Raw genomic sequence first — 21,568 nt, 5'->3', positions numbered from 1 at the left:
ATAAATAAATAAATAAAATCAGTATTCAACACAATATATCACATATTGTTCAAACAGCATTTTTTTAATTATTGAACTATTCTTAAGCTGTGTTGAATAAAAGACATCCAGAAGTCTTTCTTCACACAGATCAACCAGACTGAAATTACATCTGTCTTCTCTTCAAATATTAATTCTTCACTCCGCCATTCATTACCTCACACAGTTCAAAGTGAGAGGCATCTTTCAAGGTGAATTTAAGTGCGCAGCAGTCACAAAGCTGAGGTCGAAGTGCAAGGCAGTGAGTGTCAGACATCTGGCTTGGTTGCACTTCTCACCGTCAGTCTTATTTCTTACCTGTACGGAACATAGATAATCAAAATGACAACAATAATTTGTTTTATACAAAACAAATTGAGAAATCCCAACAGCTTCAACTCTTCTGGAAAGGCTTGAGGGCAGGTCTCTGTGCAGGCCAGTCAAGTTCATCCTTCACCAAATTCTTTCCTCCATGTCTTTATGGACCTTGCTTTGTGCACTGGTGCACAGACATGTTGGAACAGGAAGGGGTAATCCCCAAACTGTTTGAATGTCCAAAATCTCTTGGTATGCTGAAGCATTCAGAGTTCCTTTCACTGGAGCTCAGGGGCTAATATTTTGGACATCTCCAACTTTCTGGGAAACGTTTGGAGATGGCCCCTTCTTGTTCCAACATAACTGCATGAGTGCACAAATAAAGGTTCATAAAGACACAGATGAGAGCGTTTGATGTGGATGAACTTGACTGGCCTGCACAATCCTGACCTCATCCCTATAGAACACTTTTGGATGAATTAGAGTGGAGACTGAGAGCCAGGCCTTCTCGTCCAACATCAGTGTGTAACCTCACAAATGCGCTTTGGAAAAATTGTAAAAAATTATTAACCTTATCATGAATAGTTGCTTACTAATATATAGTAACATGAAAAAGTATTTGCTCCCTTCTCATGTAAATTTTTTTCAGTTTCCCCACTGAAATAGACAAAGATAACCCATAAAATGCCGTTTTTAAATGATTTTATTTATTAAGGCAAAATATTCAAAGCTACCTGGCCCTGTGAGAAAAAGTAATAGTCCCTCTTGTTAAGTCAAGAATTAACTGTGGCTAATCACATTTTTGGGAGCTTTTAAGTTCAAGCTATCAAAGCATGCAGAACATCTAGTCAGCATAGTGTCTGGGATCAAATGACAAAATTCAAAGCAATGTGTGTGTGTGCGTGTATGTGTGTGTGTTTCCTCTGTAGAGCTCCATCCTTACCTGGAAGCTTGAGCCACTTGGGCACCTTGCCTACGTCAGATCTGCTGGGCTTAGCAGCCTGGGTGTTTGTTGACGGTTGGTTTTGATTGTCCTGTGTGGATGCACAGGTGTCAGCAGTTGGCTCCGGAGGAGGAAGCGGTTCTTCAGTGACTGAGGAACTGGGAGAATGTTTTGTTGACTGGAGTATGCAGCTGGGATGCCGGAGGTGGGTTGGAGATGAGGGACAAGTAAGGGGTGAGAGAGGAAAAAAAAAAAAAAAGGTTGACAAGGAAAATCCTAATGTACTTTTGTTTTCTAGGGTAAATTGCTGCTAGGAGGGAAATAGACGACATAGTAGGTGTCCTGTACATCCCTCACCTATTTGTAAATAGTTTATCTTTTCTGGGACACTGAAGAATGACATTGTACCACAATGTAGTCATTGTACAGCTTGTATAACAGTGTAGATTTACTGTCCCACCCAGCCATTAGTGTCTAAACCACTGGCATCAAAAGAGAGTACACCCCAAAATGTCCAAATTGAGACCAAATTGTGTTGTGTATTGAATTATTTTGAGGGGACATTGAATTTACAGTTATACAGTTGTACAAGCTGGCGTTGTGTGTGTCATTTAGGGATGTCTCAATCCTATCACGTGTTCGGAAATTGGGGTTGATCACGTCATTTTCAGCTGATCGAGATCGGGTGAAAAACATCGCTTTTATTAATTCTCTGACATTTTAAATGTAAAAAAGTGACAAAAGAATCCAAAGGTACAAATAGCTTGCCAAATGGAACAGTAATAGCTTTACTTTATATTACACAATGTAACTTTTCTGGGTGGGGTGGGGGGGGGGGGGGGGGGTTGTGATTGAGTGCGTGTATAAGGGTCTGTGAAAGAGACTGTGTGTGTGTCCATGCGCAAGAAACACACAGACTCAGTCTGCCTTGATTCTATTAGCCCAACGAAATTGGAAAAAAAACCACCCGGACTCACCCCTCATTATTCTCGGGAACTTTAACAAAGCTAAACTCAACCACGAACTCCCTAAATACAAGCAGCACATCGACTGTCCTACCAGGGAAAATAATACTTTAGACCACTGCTACACTACGGTAAAAAACGCATACCGTGCTATACCTCGTGCAGCCCTGGGCTCGTCTGATCACTGCTTAATTCACTTAATACCGACGTACAGGCAAGAACTTAAATGCGCGAAGCTTACAGTGAAAACAGTGAAAAAGTGGACCAATGAAGCAAAGATGGAACTTCAAAGCTGTTTAGACTGCACAGACTGGAGTGTCTTTGAAAATTCAGCTGGCAGCCTGGATGAATATACGGACACTGTCACATCCTAAATCAGTTTCTGTGAAGAGGTTTGTGTACCAACAAAATCCTTTCGCACATTCAACAACAACAAGCCGTGGTTCACTGCTAAACTTAAGCAGCTTCGCCAAGCTAAGGAAGACGCATATCAGAGCGGGGACAGGGCCCTGTATAATAGAGCTAGAAACCAGCTGACTAAAGAAATTAACATTGCAAAGAGGATCTATGCAGCCAAGTTGGAAAATAAGTTTAGCGCAAACGAATCTAAATCAGTCTGGCATGCATTCCAATCGCTGACCGATTGGGTGTGCAACAAGTGATGAACTTGTCAAGGAAGTGAGAGAACAAGTGGGAGTCTGTGTCAGGAAATGAACTCTCTTTAAAAGGGCCGCAAAATCCTTTTGTGTCTGTGTGAGCAGAAGAACTGAGGATACATGGGGATAACAGATTCCACTGATGACATGTTTGTGACAGGAAAACAGGCTGCCTGCCATGATATGCAAGCATATAAACACTTTCACATGCAACACATGTAAAACACGTACTGTGGAACTTCTCAGGTAAAAAACAACCCATTCTGGGATGATATTTGAGCGCTGATTTGTTTGGGCGGCACAGTGACCGACTGGTTAGAGCGTCACAGTTCTGAGGACTGGGGTTCAATCCCCGGCCCCGCCTGTGTGGAGTTTGCATGTTCTCCCCGTGCCTGCGTGGGTTTTCTCTGGACACTCCGGTTTCCTCCCACATCCCAAAGACATGCGTGGTAGGTTAATTGACAACTCTAAATTGCCCGTAGGTGTGAATGTGAGTGTGAATGGTTATTTGTTTGTATGTGCCCTGCGATTGGCTGGCAACCAGTTCAGGGTGTACCCCGCCTCCTGCCCGATGATAGCTGGGATAGGCTCCAGCTCGCCCACGACCCTACTGAGGTGAAGCTGCTCAGAAAATGGATGATTTGTTTGGATTTTGAAACATTTTCCCCAATGGAAAGGTTACATTTTAACATTCAAATTTCATAACAAAGGCAGATTTTACCAAGAGGCTGGAGTCTGTTTTGTCTGCTGATGTAGAAAAATCACTTTTTAATTGCTAGTATATAAATATTTGTGTGCCTGAAATTACGCAACCAAGTAAATTTGACCTGCCTATGTCAGAAAATCTAAAAATGTTCAGATTTTGACAACTGTTATTCACACTCTTAACTAATTTAAATAATACTGCCGGTATACTTTCTCCACCCATGACTTGATAGCGATTTAGGCAAAGAGCTGCTATTTTCTTATTTTGCGAGCCGCGTCTGGACTGCACAAAACCATTATCCCTCAAAGCCAAAAGCTACACAGAGCTGCGATGTTGTTGGAAGCACAGATTAGCGTTAGCTAACAGGTTTATCAAAGTTAGCTAATGTTAACCGTCAGATAAACCCATTATAACGTTATATGGTAGAAATCACTAGCATAGCCCCCACAGCCAAAAAGAGCTCAATGAACTTTTACCCATGTGCCAACCTAAACAAAGAATCACAAAGTGACATAAAACTACACTTTACACCAATCTGATCGGCTGATCGGCTTTGTCATAATTCGCAGATCCGATCAATGCTCCGCAAAAGACATTTACTCCGCGGTGCCATCGTGTACAGTATATTTGAATCCAAAAGCTAGTTTATTTTTAGCCTTGTCACATGTCTTTTGATGTAGTACTGTAAATATCTTACAACCAATAAAGTTTTTTTTTTTTTTTTAAAACATGTCGGCGGTGTGGGACAGACAAGACGTCATGCCTGCATCAAACTACAAGACAAATTTGGTTTTTCACAATTGCACTATGCCAGACTACTGCAATAAAATTTTGTATTCCGATACCATCGCATCCCGTCTTTACGATCACGGGGCTTTATCTTGTCCCACTGTCTGATTTTTAAAGAATTTATTAGCAAATTATGGTGGAAAATAAGTATTTGGTCACCTACAAACAAGCAAGATTTCTAGCTCTCACAGACCTGTAACTACTTCTTTAAAGGGCTCTTCTTTCCGCCACTCGTTACCTGAATTAATGGCACCTGTTTGAACTCATCAGAATCAAAATCAGAATCAGAATCATCTTTATTTTCCAAGTATGTCCAAAACACACGAGGAATTTGTCTCCGGTAGTTGGAGCCGCTCTAGTACAACAGACAGTCAATTTACAGAACAATTTGGAGACAAAGACATAGACAAAAAACAATTGTGCAAAAAGATGCAGAGTCCACTAGCACTTAGAGCAGTTCGAATGACTAATATTGCAATAGTCCGGTGCAATGACCATTGTGCAAGGGGCGCTGAGACTTCAAGGAGTGTATGCGGTTTAAAGTGACGAGTAGTGCGATAATCTGGGACAATGTTGGTTGTGCAAATGTTACAGATACTCCTCAATCAGTGTGCAAATGGAGCAGATGCTACTCTGGCATGAGTGGCCAGTATATGCAATAGTGCAGCATGGCGAGACAACTACAGTGAGTGCACGAGTAATACATAATTGGCCCTGTCCACAACCTCAAACAGTCACACTCCAAACTCCAGTATGGCCAAGACCAAAGAACTGTCAAAGGACACCAGAAACAAAATTGTAGACCTGCACCAGGCTTGGAAGACTGAATCTGCAATAGGTAAAGAGCTTGGTGTGAAGAAATCAACTGTGGGAACAATTATTAGAAAATGGAAGACAAACAAGATCACTGATAATCTCCCTCGATCTGGGGCGCCACGCAAGATCTCACCCAGTGGGGTCAAAATTCTTACATTTTGACTCAATATGCGTCATAAAAACCTCATTTTTAGCTAAACTATGGTTGAAAACTTAATGGAGGTTACGTGCATATATTACAATTATATATAATAATATATTTAAAAAATAGAATTAGCCTAATCACTGTTCAGAAAAGTAAACCAGAAGGGTGATTTGACGCACCCAACTTCAAACATTACTTCGCTAGCCAAATACAGTACCTCATTAAGTGGTTACATCCAATGTTGAACAACAATCGTGGCTTCATCTAGAACAGAAAAACTGCAATAGCACCAAACTTTCAGACCTCCCATTTAGCAGCATTAGTCTAAAACTTAGAAAAATATATATATATTTTTTAAGAATCCGATTATTGCAGCCACTTTATCATCTTGGGGCAGAAATCTAGACATCACACAATCTCAATCAGCACCATATCATGTCCCCCCCAATCTAGCATAATCCCGATTTTGAGACGAACCAATTACCCCTTCACTTCAGCACATGGGAACAAAGTGGAATTGACTGCCTACATCACTTATTTAAAATCAATGCATTCATGTCATGTTAAATCTTATTCCAAGAATATCAAATTAGAGGTGGTAATTTCCTTCATTATTATAAGTCACTTCCTTCATTATTATAAAGTAAGAACAGAAATCCTTAAGAGTCCCAACACGTGAATACTCTACAACCCCCTGTTTTTGTTAAGAAAATAGTGTAGCTACTCCCACAAAACAAAAATACTCCTTTCAAAAGTATACAAATAAATCTCAACTACTAATACAATACACTTACCCATTATAAAATGGGAAAAAGATCTCTCAGGGTCTACTGACAATAAATACTCGGCACAAATCAGCAGAAATACATTCTCAATGACAAAAAAACTGTAATCGCAATATAGTATGCATAAAATGGGGTATTCAAAATCAAACACTCCAGACACCTACTTTCATGCTCTTTGGCATTGTACACCTGTACAGCGCTTCTGGTCACTAGTTACACAGAAACTCTCCTCAGCTTTGAACTGTAAAATGCCTATTTCTCCCAATCTTTGTGTATTGGGTGATCTAAAAGGTACAGACCACCCAAATAAACATTCTCAACTGACACTTGTAATTTTAGCAATCGTTAAAAAAACATTATTGTTAAACTGGAAAGATAAACGAGACACCAACAACAACCAATGTCAAAATCTTGTCATAGAGTATATAGCACGAGAAAATATCTCTGCTAAACGTAATAACCAAATGGTGAGTAAGAAAAAGGGGTCACCTTTCATAAAAATGGTGAACCTTGGCTGCCCCCGTTTTCTCTGGGGTCTTTCGGCCAGTCGAGCCGGAGTCTAGCCTCATACTCAGACATACTCTTTACATTTTCTTTAGTCACACCATACATATTTCATACATTGCAAAAAGTTAAAACTTTCATAGATTACAATGGCCCCAATGTAAACAATTTCAAGTATCTTTGTGTTTATTTTTACATAATTTGGGCTTCCAGCTCATAAAACCCACGAAATCAGGAATTTAAAAAATTTTAATATTGTGAAAAAAAACCCCGATAAAGTTTAAAAGGTTGACGGGACTGTAGCTAACCTTCCTGGATGTGACCTCAAGAGGGAAATTGATGACAAATTGAAGAGACGCGTTGTACGAATGTTAACCAAGGAGCACAGAACACCCTGCAAAGAAATTAAAGATAAACTCCAAGGTCAAGGTACATCGGTGTCAAATCGCACCATTCATTGTTGTTTGAACCAAAGTGGACTACCAAGGAGGACACCACTCTTGAAAATACAATGAAATCTCAAGACTATCAAGGCCTTCTGGAGAGAAATGTGCTGTCTTGTGTCAGAAAACTTGGTCTTAGTTGCAGGTCATGGGTCTTACAACAGGATATCCATCGATTCTCTGTACCCCTTAACCTCACTAGGATTGCGGGTGTGCTGGAGCCTATCACAGCTGGCTTTGGGCGAGAGGCAGGGTACACTATGAAGTGGTAGCCAGCCAATCGAAAAAGGCACATATAAACAAACTATTCACACTCACATTCACACCTACGTCCAATTTAGTCTTCAATGAACCTACTATGCAGGTTTTTGGAATGTAGGAGGAAACCAGAGAACCCGGAGAAAACCCTCGTCAGCGGGATAATGACCCAAAATATACAGCTAAAAACACCCAAGACTGGCAAAGAGCAAAACATTGGATCCTGATCTAAATAATATTGAACATCTGAGGAAGGAGAAAAACATGCCATCTGGAGAAGGCATCCCTCAAACCTGACACAACTGGAGCAGTTTGCTCATGAAGAGTAGGCTAAAACACATGCTGAGAGGTGCAGAAGTCTCATTGAACGTTACAAAAATCGTTTGACTGCAGCGATTGCCTCAAAAGGTTCTTCAACAAAATATTACACGTACCATCATTTTTGTTCAGGCCGGTTTCATTTGTTTGTTTTTAAAAATTATTCTCATGAACCACAGTTCAAAAGCAATGTCTGATTTTCATTGTTTAATAAAAGTACTTTTGTCAGTTATAGTATTTCAGTGACTTGTTTCTTTTGCATTAACAGAAGGGTACCAAATAACTTTGACCAATTGTGTAGATGCAGTTAATTTTTTTCCTCTTGCTGAACTGAGCTCTTCTGTGATACTCAGGTGTTGTGCGTTATGCTGACAACTCCTGTGATGTCATGAATGACGCTGTCTCAAAAAGACAAACTTTCCAATTTAGTGGTTCCAGTGAATAGACCGCACACATGTATCTACGTACCTTGCAATGGATTCATTTGCTTGCAAAGCCGAGACAGAAGACTTGAGAAGTTCCCTCTTTAAGTAGAATTCTGTTGACACACACAAATAGACAAGTTAAAGATAACATTCAACACTGGATTCTACTTTAAATGGTCATAAAAGAAAATGAAACCAATAGAAACCTGTCTTCACGTCTGAGCCGAGGTACACCAGAGCACCAGGAAACAGGTTGGCCTGGTGACAAGTCATTAAGACAGGTAACATTACAGAATGGTTGGCACGTGGGTTAATTATAGCAAAAAAATGCACACAAAAATGTACTCGATTGTTTATTTTCTTGGGAATCTCACACTTTTAAGTGTTGTGCTTTGAAGCAGACCACAAAATGAGCCTCAGTCATATTGGTCGGCACGACACGTGTCTCGTGATGCTTTATGGTTGTAATTGTTATAATGGTCCAGAGACAGGCTGGTATTATCCACCATACAACTAAACAGTAGAAACAGGCACACGTCACATTTGACACAAGTGAATAACCCCTGTTCCAGAGGTTACTGTACCTTTTTTCAGACAGTAATCTCAAACACGTACAATAAAACAACTACCTGCTAAATTTACAGTCGCCTCCTAAAGTATTGGAACGGCAAGGTCAATTCCTTTGTTTTTGTTGTACACTGAAGACATTTGGGTTTCAGATCAAAAGATGAATATAAGAAAAAGTTCAGAATTCCAGCTTTTATTTCATAGTATTAACATCTAGATGTGTTGAACAACGCAGTACAGAGCACCTTTTGTTTGAAGTACTGGGACAGACATTATTAAATTAACTTAAAGTGAATAACATTTAATATTTGGTGACATAACCCTTACTGGCAATAAGCCTGCAACCAATTGACTTCACTAGACTGTTGCATTATTCATTTGAAATGCTTTTCCAGGACTTTACTGGAGGCTTTTTCAGTTCTTGTTTGTTTCTCCCTTCAGTCTCCTCTTCAAGAAGCAAAATGAATGGTCTAATGGGTTAAGGTGCAGTGATTGACTTGGCCAGACCATCCACTTTTTCCCCTTGATGAAGTCCTTTGTTGTGTTGGCAGTGTGCTTTGGGTCATTGTCTTGTTGCATGATGAAGCTTCTCTCGATTAGTTTGGATGCATTTTTCTATAAATTGCCAGACAAAATGAGTTTGTAGACTACAGAATTCTTTCTGCTGCTACCATCATGAGTTCCATTATCAGTAAAGACTAGTGAGCCCATTCCAGAAGCAGCCATTCCAGAAGCAGCCATGCAAGCCCAAGCCATGACATTACCTCCACCACACTTCACAGATGAGATTGATTGAGATCCATCACTTTGGTAGAAGTTAATCTTGGTCTCATCAGTCCATAAAACTTTGTTCCTAAACTTCTGTGGCTTCTTTGCAAAATCCAATCTGGGCTTGGGATTCTTTTTGCATCTTGTGGTATGGGCTCCATATTTCTTCTCTCGAAGTCTTCTTCGAACAGTGTATTGTGATACCTTCACCCCTGCCCTGTGGAGGATGACAGTGATGTCACTGACTGTTGTCTTTGGGTGTTTCTTCACAGTTTCTTCACAGTTCTCACAATGTTTCCGTCATCAACTGCTGTTGATACCCTTGGCCGACCTGTTCGATGTCTGTTGCACAGTACACCAGTAGTTTCTTTCTTTGTCAGGACATTAAAAAGTGTTGTATTGGCTATGCCCAATGTTTGTGCAATAGCTCTGATCAATTTTCCCTCCATGTTAACTGGGAAGGCTGGCAGTGAATGAGTTAAAGGCAAGACACGCCAACATACTTAAGAGAGAGAATGTGTGTGTGTGCGTGCGTCACGTTTGGCCTAATTACACTTCATAGATTTCAATCAGTACTTTCCTTCACTTCAGTATGAGAATGGCTCTGCGTATTGCTCTCCGTGTGTGCATGTGTTTATGTATGTGCACGGTTGCATAGATCAAAGTGAGGCCTGTAATAACCGCATGTGCCACTCAGGGTAAAATCCAAATCCTGCTGGGGTCAAGGACAGGGGTGAGGGGAAACGTGAGTACAAGTAGGAGCAAGAGGTCTTTGAAGAGTCAGCCAGCATGTGTGTATTGATAGTGACTGTCCAGTTCTCTTTGTTTAAATCTAATCCTTGTATTAAAATTGTTGCGCTTGCAGAACTATCAACCATGTGATGGCTCTTACCTGGAAAAGTGTGACAGCAGGATCATCCAGAATTTTTTTCGGGGGAGTGAAAACTGAAAAGAAATTGAAAGCAAATGAAGTTGTTGGACATAGCTAAAATGTAGTGTTCTTTACACGTTTATACTTATTTTAATCCATCCATCCATTTTATGAACCGCTTCTCCTCACTAGGGTCGCGGGCGTGCTGGAGCCTATCCCAGCTATCATCGGGCAGGAGGCGGGGTACACCCTGAACTGGTTGCCAGCCAATCACAGGGCACATACAAACAAACAAACATTCGCACTCACAGTCACACCTACAGGCAATTTAGAGTTTCCAATTAATGCATGTTTTTGGGATGTGGGAGGAAACATAATTAATATTATTTGGTGAGCCAGACGTCACAGTGTGTGAATGATTGTGATCTGAGTGCAAATCAAAATGACAGCTGCTTCCGTGTTTGTTGTATCGGTTATAATTTTAGACAAGCGAACAAGTTAAGAAGGTAACCCAAACATATGCGCGTCCACTGACAACAGTACAATACTGACAATTGCGCTATCAATCGTTTTTGTAATACTATCATACAAAAGCATTTGGGAACATGTTTTCACTGATACTTTCAGTGCTTTGGTTAGGATGTACAGTTTCCTTAGTTATCACCTGATTGTCAGGTAAATCGGCACTTACGTACTTAGTGAGCGAACACTGTTAGATACTTTTGGATTGACTGGATTAACCAAACACATTTGATCATTAACGAAGTCAGTCTACTAAAGTAGACCATTATATCCAACATGCTCTAATGATAAACTAACTGGTAGAGATGGTGGATTCAAAATAAATTCACAAAAAGGATATGGTGGGTGTGGGGGAAGCATCTAACTTCATGGCACTTACAGAGGTAGAAACTGAGGTTTGGATCCTCCAAGTGGCTCCTTACAAAATTTGTTAAAGCCCCAACTAGAAAAAAAATAAAAAAATAAAAATCAGAATATGCTTCTCTGATTTGTTGTTGCTGTTGGGAAGAATTGGTTCACAGTTATAGCCCTGTCTCGTTCTTAACATCTCTGGTGTGGCTTCAGTCATTACCGTGGCAAGGAAGTCACAAATAGCTTTAACATTGCAGCCATACCTGCAGCTTACCAGCCGACGTGAACGACTTCAAGCGCACGGGCGCACACAAACCTGTCTCGAGGGGCCTGAAGAAACCCTGTAGAACGTGTCGATCTGGAAACTGAATCCTCAGCACAACCTGGAGAAACAGCACAAGCGGGCATATTACAATCGTATGAGTCTCAAAACAGGAATGTACATGTAGCGTGTGTACACACTTTGGGGTATCTGTCCATCTTCTCCTTAATCTGTGTTTCTCGTAGAGTTTTAGTCATCAGTGGTGTCTCCTCCAACAATTTCCTGAAGGAAAAAAAGGGATAAAGAGCAATGAAGTTATGAGTGGCGTAAAAAAAAAAACAGAGGGTTGATTCCAACTTTGGACAGAGAGAGCAGAGCGCACAGAAAGGTAACGCATGAACGTGCGTGTTAGTGGTCGAGATGAATTTCTGTGGTCTGCTTAACATCACCTTTGGTACCTGCATTCGTTTCCATTGTAGTAGTAAATAATTAGGGTGCCAGACAAAGAAAAAAGGATGTATGAGGCCTCATGTTTGGTTGTTGGCTGGAAAATAAAAGTCTACATAAAGCATGCTTGGTAACCCAAAGGTACATTTTGAAGCTTTTGCAGTGTCTTATGAATGAGAACAGCTTTTGAAAGCCCACACAATGTTGTTGGCCACATTCATAAAAACATCTGCAGTTTCTCTCATTATTTTAATTTGCAATTAAAAAAGTACAACAAACAACAATGAAGTGTTACTGGAACCGATTACCAGTACAGGATAAATGTAATGTAACACTATATTACACACTACTACTGTATTATAATAATCATACGATATTATACATATACTTTTTGTGTACATAGTGCTATATTCTCCTGTTCACGTGCAAGTCTTTGTTTACATGCCAAGGTTTGCACACTTCATCTGTGTGTATTCTGTCCAGACCTCTGACACACCAACTACATGTAAGCAACGAATAAGTGCACAAACACAAAAGAGACGTGATTAATTGAATTCTGAGGCTGGCTGTAAATCATTGAGCACAGAGTTTTCCTGAGACTTTTGAATGTCATCGAAATCCATTACAAAAATACACCACCCTTTACACATGAAAATACCTTACATAGTGGTTGTATCGTCAGGCAGTAGAGATGAACACACAGTGCTAACACGGTAACACTTTGGAGAGCATGTTTTTTTTATTCAGTAGGAAATAAATGCAATAATACTACAAGACAACTGTGCTTAATGCTGAATGAATGTTGGAGATCCGTTGACTAAAAAGGGCTGGATCAGCGGTGCCAAACCTTCTTTGCACCACAGACCGAGGAAGTCACTTTATTGAGTAGACATTTTGACGGACGGCATAGAAGAAAATAAAACAAATTATTAAATATAAAAGTTACCATTGCACCATTACGATGTGTATAGTTGTCGTAATAGTGGGAACCCTACACTTTAAAAAAAAACTCCAAAGGTTTGTCTTTAAATGCCGGCGGCCGCCACCATGTTTGTTTAAATTATATTTAAGCTGTACTTAGCCAGTAAATCTTTTATAAGTGTCTCCTGCTCAAAATGATGTTTAACCTTTAAGGGGCGCCGGACTTACTGCAGCCTCTGGAGTGTGTAAAAGGAAAACTGCTGAAGTCCACCGGAGAATGCGCGGAAAGCCAGCTTTGACAGGGAACATCCTGCTTTAAGGGTTGCGTCACCCGAAGCGCGTATCTGGCTAGAGAGCACGTAAATTATTTAAGGGAACGGGAGAATCTGTGCAGCCAGAAAAGCGCACAGCTGCACCTTTTCCCCTCTTATGCACATGGGAGAATATGGTCCATAAAGTATACAACAAAGTAATGTAATCAACTGAATAGAAATATGCACTTTTCGTCAAGGCTGTCAAACAGTAAAAGTCAAACATTTTAAACTGGGAACATCTTATTTCATCTCTAGGTTTACAGCATTAAAACATCATATTGACAAAGGTAGATAGAAATTAGTAATCTCTGAATCATGTTTCTATCAATGTTTAAACTATTGATAGTCAACATGTTTGAAAAAAATCTCAGAAAATGTCAAAACAATGTATTATTAATTCACATTGTATTCTGCATCAATTGTATTCTAATTAATGCTATAGCTACCTGATTTTGACCTGCAGGCATCAATCAGATTCTGTTTGGCAATTCTTTTTCTTTTATTAGAAGTCATCAGCACACTATTTCTGTGGAGATGCAATCTAAAATGTGTTTGACAGATGTAACGATAAAAGGTCTTCTAATTGGTCATTTTGCAGTGGACAGGACAAAGTTGAATGTGGACACTGACAAGTCAAAATCCTCATCAAGTGAAGTAGTTTACAATTTGACAGTTGCTGTGAGGGTATTTGCGGCTGGTGTATCAACAATGTACCCAGATAACAACTAACTGATTGTAAGATTGATATTCTGTCTCATGATTATCGCTTTCATCCACTAACCTCTCACTCTTTAACTGGGCAAAACGCTTGCGTACATCATCCATGGTCACTTCAAAGAACTCATCTGGCAGCTCCACGTCATCTTTAGAGCCATGTGACATGCGCTCCAGGTGGTAGATAAGAGGCTCTCTTTCCACTGGCTGCAGCAAGAGAGTGAAAGCCAAGATGAAGACATGACAAATTCCCAACTAGTTTCATCTAAAGATTACAAGTGAAGTCTTTACCTCCAAGAATTTTACAGCTCCATCCATAATCTCATCTGACTTTTTGGCAGTGGGTTGATGCTGCAGAAAAATAATTTCTGATTAGAAAATGTCTATTCGAGGCAAAATGAATTATATAAAAAAAAGTGTAAGCTAAGTATGTAAAAGGTGATTTAGCAAGATTTTTGGACAGTAAAAGAATCTATATCTTTTCCCTTTTTGGAGTTGCTATTTTTGGTGTAGGTTTTTATGGATGGATGCCGTTTCTGACTTAAACCATTTCTATTTATCCTAGCTTGCGACAGGCATATAGTTTAGCTGGTTTGAAAGCAATAGATTAGTTAAGCTTACAGACCAAACCACAGAGCTCATAACTCAAAAAACTCAAAAGTTGGGACACTCATATGTAAAAGGTACCACTGTATATACAACAACGAAAAGTAATAACAGATCAATTTTCACACATCATGTACCTTGGTGGCAGAACTGTGGGAAGGCTTGGCTTTCTTGGCTTTGGGGGATTCTATGGCAGACATCGACAGTGATGAAGACGATAAAGATGAGGAGAGTGTGCGTCCAACTGCACTTTCTCCAGGACCGCCGAGGCGCTGTCCCCCTCCAGAAAAAGGAATGAATGGCACCACAGGATCAGAAGATGATGATGATGATGATGATGATGATTGGGAGTTCAGCCCTGATGGCCCTGCTTCCTCACCACAAGTTTCTGGCATTTCTCTTACTACAGGAAGAGCCTTGGATAGAACTGTATCCTGGATTTTTTGAACACCTTCCTGTTGAACAGGAGGTGTACTAGTGGAAGAAACAGGAGTGAGAACGGGTACAGTTTCTCTTAACTGAGCAGGGTTAGAGTTTTTAGCAGTCTCGTGTGAGACTGAGATTTCAGAACGTGAAGAAATAGGATCAAGCTGAGAAGCTGAGCTTTTGGGGTATTCATTGACAGCAGGGGGAACTGGCACAAGAGTGACTTCAGTTGTGTCCATACAATCTTCTCCTGGTGCTTTTTCCCTTTTCAGCAAAAACCTGTCAAGAGCAAAGTATAAACACAACAGAATTAAATGACTTACTGAGATTGATGGTTATGAATCTGGAATCACAGGTAAACCTCAATGGCCAGTTTACCTAACAATTGCACTTCCACCAGTGAGGCCTAAAGACTTCAGAGTGGCCTTTTTGAGGGCCTCTTCGCCACACACCTACACACAAACACACACATGCTCTAACAGCTGGATGTCACACAAAATACTTCTGCTGTCTTTACATATAAATGTACTGTACATTCCATACCTCATCTCTCATGTAAACACACACAGGAGTGGACCCAGACTCAGACAGCTCTGACAAGCTGGAGAAAGGGGAAATAATTGAGGCAGGGTTAATTGAAATGCCTTACTTTCATATGTCTCGGATTTGCTTGAGGTTTCTTCCTAAGAGGGAATATTTCCTTGCCCCAGGCCCCTAGCACTTGCTCATGTGGGGGTCAGTTAGTCATTTAATAAGTGAGGAGTGTGGTAGATCTGCTCCGTGTGTAAAGTGCACTGAAACAACTTCTGTTGTGATTTGGTGCTATATAAATAAAATTGAATTAAACCAAACAAAGTGGTGACTCAGTCTCAGGGGTTCAGTGGAGGAGAAGGAACATGCAATGCGTGCGTGCGTGTCTGACTGTAAAAGCCTTTTCACACTGCATTTAGCAGGGCGTAGCGCAGCGTCGACAAACCAATACATTATGTACTGCGTGATGACGGAACGCATGTTGCGTCGAGGAGCAATATGTGCATTTACTGTCGCAGTAAAGCGCCTCGAGTTCAGACAGGTGTCGCAGTGGCACCAGATGGCGCATCTAGTAGGAGAGGGGTTGCTGAAGTGATTTCTGCCCAACAGGTGGGGAAAGCATCCATCCTACTTCAACCACTTCAAAAAATGGGCAAGCTTGCATCGGTATCCTAGCTAACAATCCTTTGAGGATTGTAGATGTAAAAATGAAAAAAAAAATAATAACAACTGATCACCAATTTGATCACAAGATGGAGCAATGTGTCTATTTAAATGACTTGTTCATTTACTGTATATGCAGTCCGTACAGAAAGTATTCAGACCCCCTTAAATTTTCCCCTCTTTGTTATATATTGCAGCCATTTGCTAAAATCATTTAAGTTCATTTTTCCCCTCATTAATGTACACATAGCACCCCATATTGACAGAAAAAAGCGGAATTGTTGAATTTTTTGCAGATTTATTAAAAAAGAAAAACTGAAATATCACACAGCCATAAATATTCAGACCCTTTGCACAGTATTTACTCAAAGCACCCTTTTGAGCTAATACAGCCATGAGTCTTTTTGGGAATGATGCAACAAGTTTTTCACACCTAGGTTTTGGGATCCTCTGCCTTTCCTCCTCTCCAGTTCTGTCAGGTTGGATGGTGAACGTTGGTGGATAGCCATTTTCAGGTCTCTTCAGAGATGCTCATTTGGGTTTAAGTCAGGGCTCTGGCTGGGCCATTCAAGAATAGTCACGGAGTTGTTTTGAAGCCCCTCCTTCGTGATTTTAGCTGTGTGCTTAGGGTCATTGTCTTGTTGGAAGGTGAACCTTCGGCCCAGTCTGAGGCTCAGAGCATTCTGGAGAAGGTTTTTGTCCAGGATATCCCTGTACTTGGCCGCATTCATCTTTCCTTCTATTGCAACCAGTTGTCCTGTCCCTGCAGCTGAAAAACACCCCCACAGCATGATGCTGCCACTACCATGCTTCACTGTTGGGACTGTATTGGACAGGTGATGAGCAGTGCCTGGTTTTGTCCACACTTACCGCTTAGAATTAAGGCCAAAAAGTTCCATCTTGGTCTCATCAGACCAGAGAATCTTATTTCTCACAATCTTGGAGTCCTTCAGGTGTTTTTTTAGCAAACTCCATGCGGGCTTTCATGAGTCTTGCACTGTGGAGAGGCTTCTGTTGGCCCACTCTGCCATAAAGCCCCGACTGATGGAGGGCTGCAGTGATGGTTGGACTTTCTTGAACTTTCTCCCATCTGCATCTCTGGAGCTCAGCCACAGTGATCTTTGGGTTTGTCTTTACCTCTCTCACCAAGGTTTTTCTCCCCCGATTGCTCAGGTAGGCCAGACGGCCAGCTCTAGGAAGGGTTCTGGTTTCCCCAAACGTCTTCCATTTAAGGATTATGGAGGCCACTGTGCTCTTAGGAACCTTAGGTGCAGCCGAATTTTTTTTTAACCTTGGCCAGATATGTGCCTTGCCACAATTCTGTCTCTGAGTTCTTCAGGCATTTCCTTTGACCTCATGATTCTCATTTGTTCTCACATCCACTGTGAACTGTAAGGTCTTATACAGACAGGTGTGTGGCTTTCCTAATCAAGTCCAATCAGTATAATCAAACACAGCTGGACTCCAATGAAGGTGTAAAACCATCTCAAGGATGATCAGAAGAAATGGACAGCACCCGAAAGGGTCTGAATACTTGTGATATTTCAGTTTTTTTTTAATAAATCCACAAAAATCTCAACAACTCTGTTTTTTTCTGTCAATATGGGGTGCTGTGTGTACATTAATGAGGGGGAAAAATTAACTTAAATTATTTTAGCAAATGGCTGCACTATAACAAAGAGTGACAAAATTTAAGGGGGTCTGAATACTATCCGTACCCACTGTACTTGTGCATTGTATACTGAGTATATTCAAAAGTATTCTCTAGTCAGGTCATGTATTATAATCAGTCAGGTCAAACCAACATTACAACATGACAGAAATAGTGGGTGCTAACTTACTGTAATTAAATTACTTTATTGTAATTCACACACACACCGAAACTTTAGAGCATGATTCGACAGAACGCCCTCATATTTACGTACAACTGTTAGTGCTAGCACTAGCTTCCTAGGCTACATAATGTTTTGTTGCCTGCTTGCGAGCCGTATCGTATTAAAAGTACATGAACATACCTCAAGCAATCCTTGAATGAAAGTCCTCTCCCGAGCATCGGTGACCACCACCACACGTTTTTTTCCCCATTTTGTTCTTATAATACGTGCGGTGCGATCCATTATTGTCGTTGTCACCACAGTAACGAGTGTATCCGGTCGCGTTTGAGTTGACAAGATAAAGCCCAGTGATCGTAAAAGACGAGATGTGGTGGTATCGGTGGTAGATTTTATTGCAGTAGTCTGACATAGTGCAATCGTGAAAGAAAAAAATTGTCTTAGTCTGATCCAGGCATTACGTGTTGTCTGTCCCACACCGCTGACATGTTTTTTTTTTTTTCTATTATAACTTTTAGTGGTCAGATATTTACAGTACTACGTCATAAGACACGCGGCAAGGCTAAAACTATGGCGGTCAGATATTTACAGGACTACGACAAAAGACTTGATGGCTTCAGTACCTCCAACAAGGTTAAGAACTACTGTACTGGACACAGTGAGGTCAAGGAGAGTGATTTTTGTAAAGTTTAGGACTGAAAATTAAAAAAAACCAACAACAACAAAATCATACTTCATCTTTCAAACGCAGAGGGCACACATTAAACCAGCCCAACACATACCTGATCTGCGGAAAATGTGTCAGCAGTTCCCAAAGACTCTGCCCACAAGAAAAGGAACCCTGAAGACGAGAGCCGTCCTCCATCTGCAGCGCAATCCGCACCTGAGAAATGAGTAAACCCACATATTTACTTCGTTTTTCATTTAAATAAAACAATATTATAGTGTATGTGTCTCACTCACACACACACACACACACACACACACGTCTGGTATAGTGCTAGTGGAAAAAAAAATGCTATTTCAACAAGCAAGCCGTGCCAAAAGATTTCAAATAAGCACAAAAATCGGAACATGAAACCTCAATTAAAATACAGAATGGTAAATGGGCTGCACTTATATAGCGCTTTACCTACACCTTCACAGTGCCCAAAGTGCTTTACAAATCCCTCACATTCACCCACTCACACACACATTCATACACCAATGGGTGACTGCTGACTGTGCTACATGTACTTTGGGCATCTGCGGATGCGGGTTGTTTCATCCGTGCCCTCGGTGTAAACACAGCCACATTGGATATGTCACTTGAAATTTACATGGATATTAAAAGCCCACCTCTCCCAACAAAACCATAAATCTAGCCATCGAGACCCATTCAAAAGAAACACAGACATGTAAAATATCATGGGTGTTATGTCCCATGATAGCAACATAAAACAACAACAAACGAATAACATTTACTATTTGTAAACAATTAAGAAATAAATTTTTAAATATATTGCTTTGATTCAATATGGCGTCACGGTGTACGACTGGTTAGAGCGTATGCCTCACAGTTCTGAGGACCGGGGTTCAATCCCCGGCCCCATCTGTGTGGAGTTTGCATGTTCTCCCCGTGCCTGCGTTGGTTTTCTCCGGTTTCCTCCCAGATCCCAAAAAAACATGCATGGTAGGTTAATTGAAGTCTCTAAATTGCCCCGAGGTGTGAATGTGAGTGCGAATGGTTGTTTGTTTATGTGTGCCCTCCGATTGGCTGGTAACCAGTTCAGGGTGTACCCTGCATCCTGCCCGATGATAGCTGGGAAAGGCTCCAGCACTCCCGCGACCCTTGTGAGGATAAGCGGCTCAGAAAATGGATGGATGGATGATTCAATATGACCGATTTTGGACTGACAAGCTCTCATTAGGCCGTATTCTCCCATGTGCATAAAAAGAAAAGGCTTTTCTGGTTGCACAGATTCTCCCATCGACTCAAGTCTACCAGATACACACTGTGGGTGGCGCAACCCACAGTGTTGGGTTTTTGTTTGTTTGTTTGTTTCTATGCTGGTCTGTCAAAATATGTCTGCCGAAACCACTCTGTGGCACAAAAAAGGTTGAGGATTGCTGATATCGAGTGGGAAGGCACGTCCCCTTTTTTTCATTTCTAGACCACCAAACGCATATGTGCAGTATTCTGATTACATTTATTTTATTGGATTAATTTCATACAGAATAAAAAACCAAAAAAAATTTTTTTTTAATTTAAAAAAAAAAAACATGCTCTCCTTCAAAGCTTAAGTGTAGCCAGAGCGGTCCACACGTTCCAACTGGCTGACTACACACTACATCCGCTGGTCGAAGGCCTTTTCAAATTTAAAATGCACTGTGTCTTTTTCATGGATTTCAAGGACATTCACAGGTTCAGGAAAACAATGGATGAAATGTGACAAGTCCAGGCGGATAAAAAAGGACTTATGTGCAAATGGGGGAATATGGCCCATAGTGCCCACATAGTCTTGTAACTTACCTGACAATCAGATGTGGTCTGTGTCCTTGTACTAGGCACCACTTCTAGCTTAGCGTTGTTGGGCAGGTTGGCAAATCTCCACTGCAGCGTCAGGTCAAGAACAGTCCTCTGAAACCTATCAAAAATGGTCAGTGGTGTCCATAGAATTGCGTTTTAAAAGCATAATCACCAATTAACTAAATGTACATTATGGGCAAGTCAAAATGCTACTTGTGATGTGACCTAACTGTGAATGGGAATATTAGATTTGTCGGCATCAACCGGGAAGACCACATAAATGTGCAGAGAAATATACAGTGGATCATCAAAACCCCTGAGTGACAAATCGATGAAGGCTGTTTTTTTGTGTTTTTTTTTTATTTTTTATTTTTTAACATTTTGCGCTACTAGATCGTATACCTAAATTAAAACATTAACTTTGAGTCACTGCTCAATTCTAAACCTCAATAAGTAACTTATTTCCACTTACTTACTTACTTCAAACCGTGATTGTCGGGGTTGAATCCGTGCTTCTTGCAGACCTCCTCAAGCACCTACAGGAAAGACAATTAAAATGTTAACAGACATAACATTACGTTATGCGACGAAAACAATACCCAGGAACACGGTCTGATCTCTCACTGGCTAGCTACAGTTAGCCAAACAAGCTAACTAAGAGCAAAATAGTTATTACTAATACTGAAAGAAAAAAAAACGCCCCAAACAGAAAACGCGAACTGTTGTTTAAACGTATATTACCTGTAATAACGTTGTGTTTGGGGACACTTTAACGGTCTGTCGTCTTCCATTTGGAGTTAGGACCGTCACGGCTGAACCACTGGCTGCCATTGTGTCTTTTGACGTCACAGTGTTTCTTTGAACAAACTTTATTGACTAAAATGTAAATACAGAGATTTCTGTACCAGAAATAAATGGTTATTATTGTCACTTATAACGCCTGGTCTGAACTGACGACGAAGAAAAACATGAAAACTATTAAAATATGCTGCTTCAACCGCTTGAAGGACTTCAAATAACGTCAGCGTCGAATACAGTTGGATTAAAGTCGCGGCCCGCGAGCCACTTCCGGCCCCATGCAGCAATTTCGTCTAACCTGCGGGATCATTTTGAAATCAGCATGACGTTGTCCCGCACAACGGCATCAGTCAAACTTGTGCACGTTATTCCGTGAGCAG

The 21,568-nt window shown here is 40.8% G+C and overlaps 1 protein-coding gene across 6 annotated transcripts; it reads right to left on the bottom strand.

Moving 5' to 3' along the window:
* Window positions 1-43: 43 nt before the first annotated feature.
* aspscr1 (ASPSCR1 tether for SLC2A4, UBX domain containing) lies at window positions 44-21,568 on the bottom strand. 6 transcript variants are annotated; one of them, XM_061769863.1, is made up of 17 exons: window positions 21,487-21,568; window positions 20,871-20,926; window positions 20,394-20,508; window positions 18,664-18,764; window positions 15,399-15,456; window positions 15,234-15,307; window positions 14,567-15,134; window positions 14,115-14,174; window positions 13,891-14,030; window positions 11,628-11,709; window positions 11,482-11,548; window positions 11,194-11,256; window positions 10,314-10,366; window positions 8,293-8,344; window positions 8,130-8,199; window positions 1,277-1,467; window positions 44-336 (listed from the first exon to the last, which is right to left on the bottom strand). In XM_061769863.1, the coding sequence occupies exons 1-17, from the start codon at window positions 21,496-21,498 to the stop codon at window positions 326-328; spliced, it is 1,773 nt and encodes a 590-aa protein (XP_061625847.1). In that variant the 5' UTR covers window positions 21,499-21,568; the 3' UTR covers window positions 44-325. The 6 variants fall into 6 exon arrangements, with proteins under 6 accessions (XP_061625847.1, XP_061625845.1, XP_061625850.1 ...); XM_061769861.1 differs by lacking the exon at window positions 21,487-21,568 and adding an exon at window positions 21,132-21,460; XM_061769866.1 differs by lacking the exon at window positions 21,487-21,568 and adding an exon at window positions 21,132-21,206 and having other exon boundaries at window positions 20,863-20,926.

Source organism: Phyllopteryx taeniolatus, chromosome 4, assembly GCF_024500385.1.
Source record: "Phyllopteryx taeniolatus isolate TA_2022b chromosome 4, UOR_Ptae_1.2, whole genome shotgun sequence".
NCBI lineage: Eukaryota > Metazoa > Chordata > Actinopteri > Syngnathiformes > Syngnathidae > Phyllopteryx > Phyllopteryx taeniolatus.
This window is presented reverse-complemented; position numbering and strand designations above follow the sequence as displayed.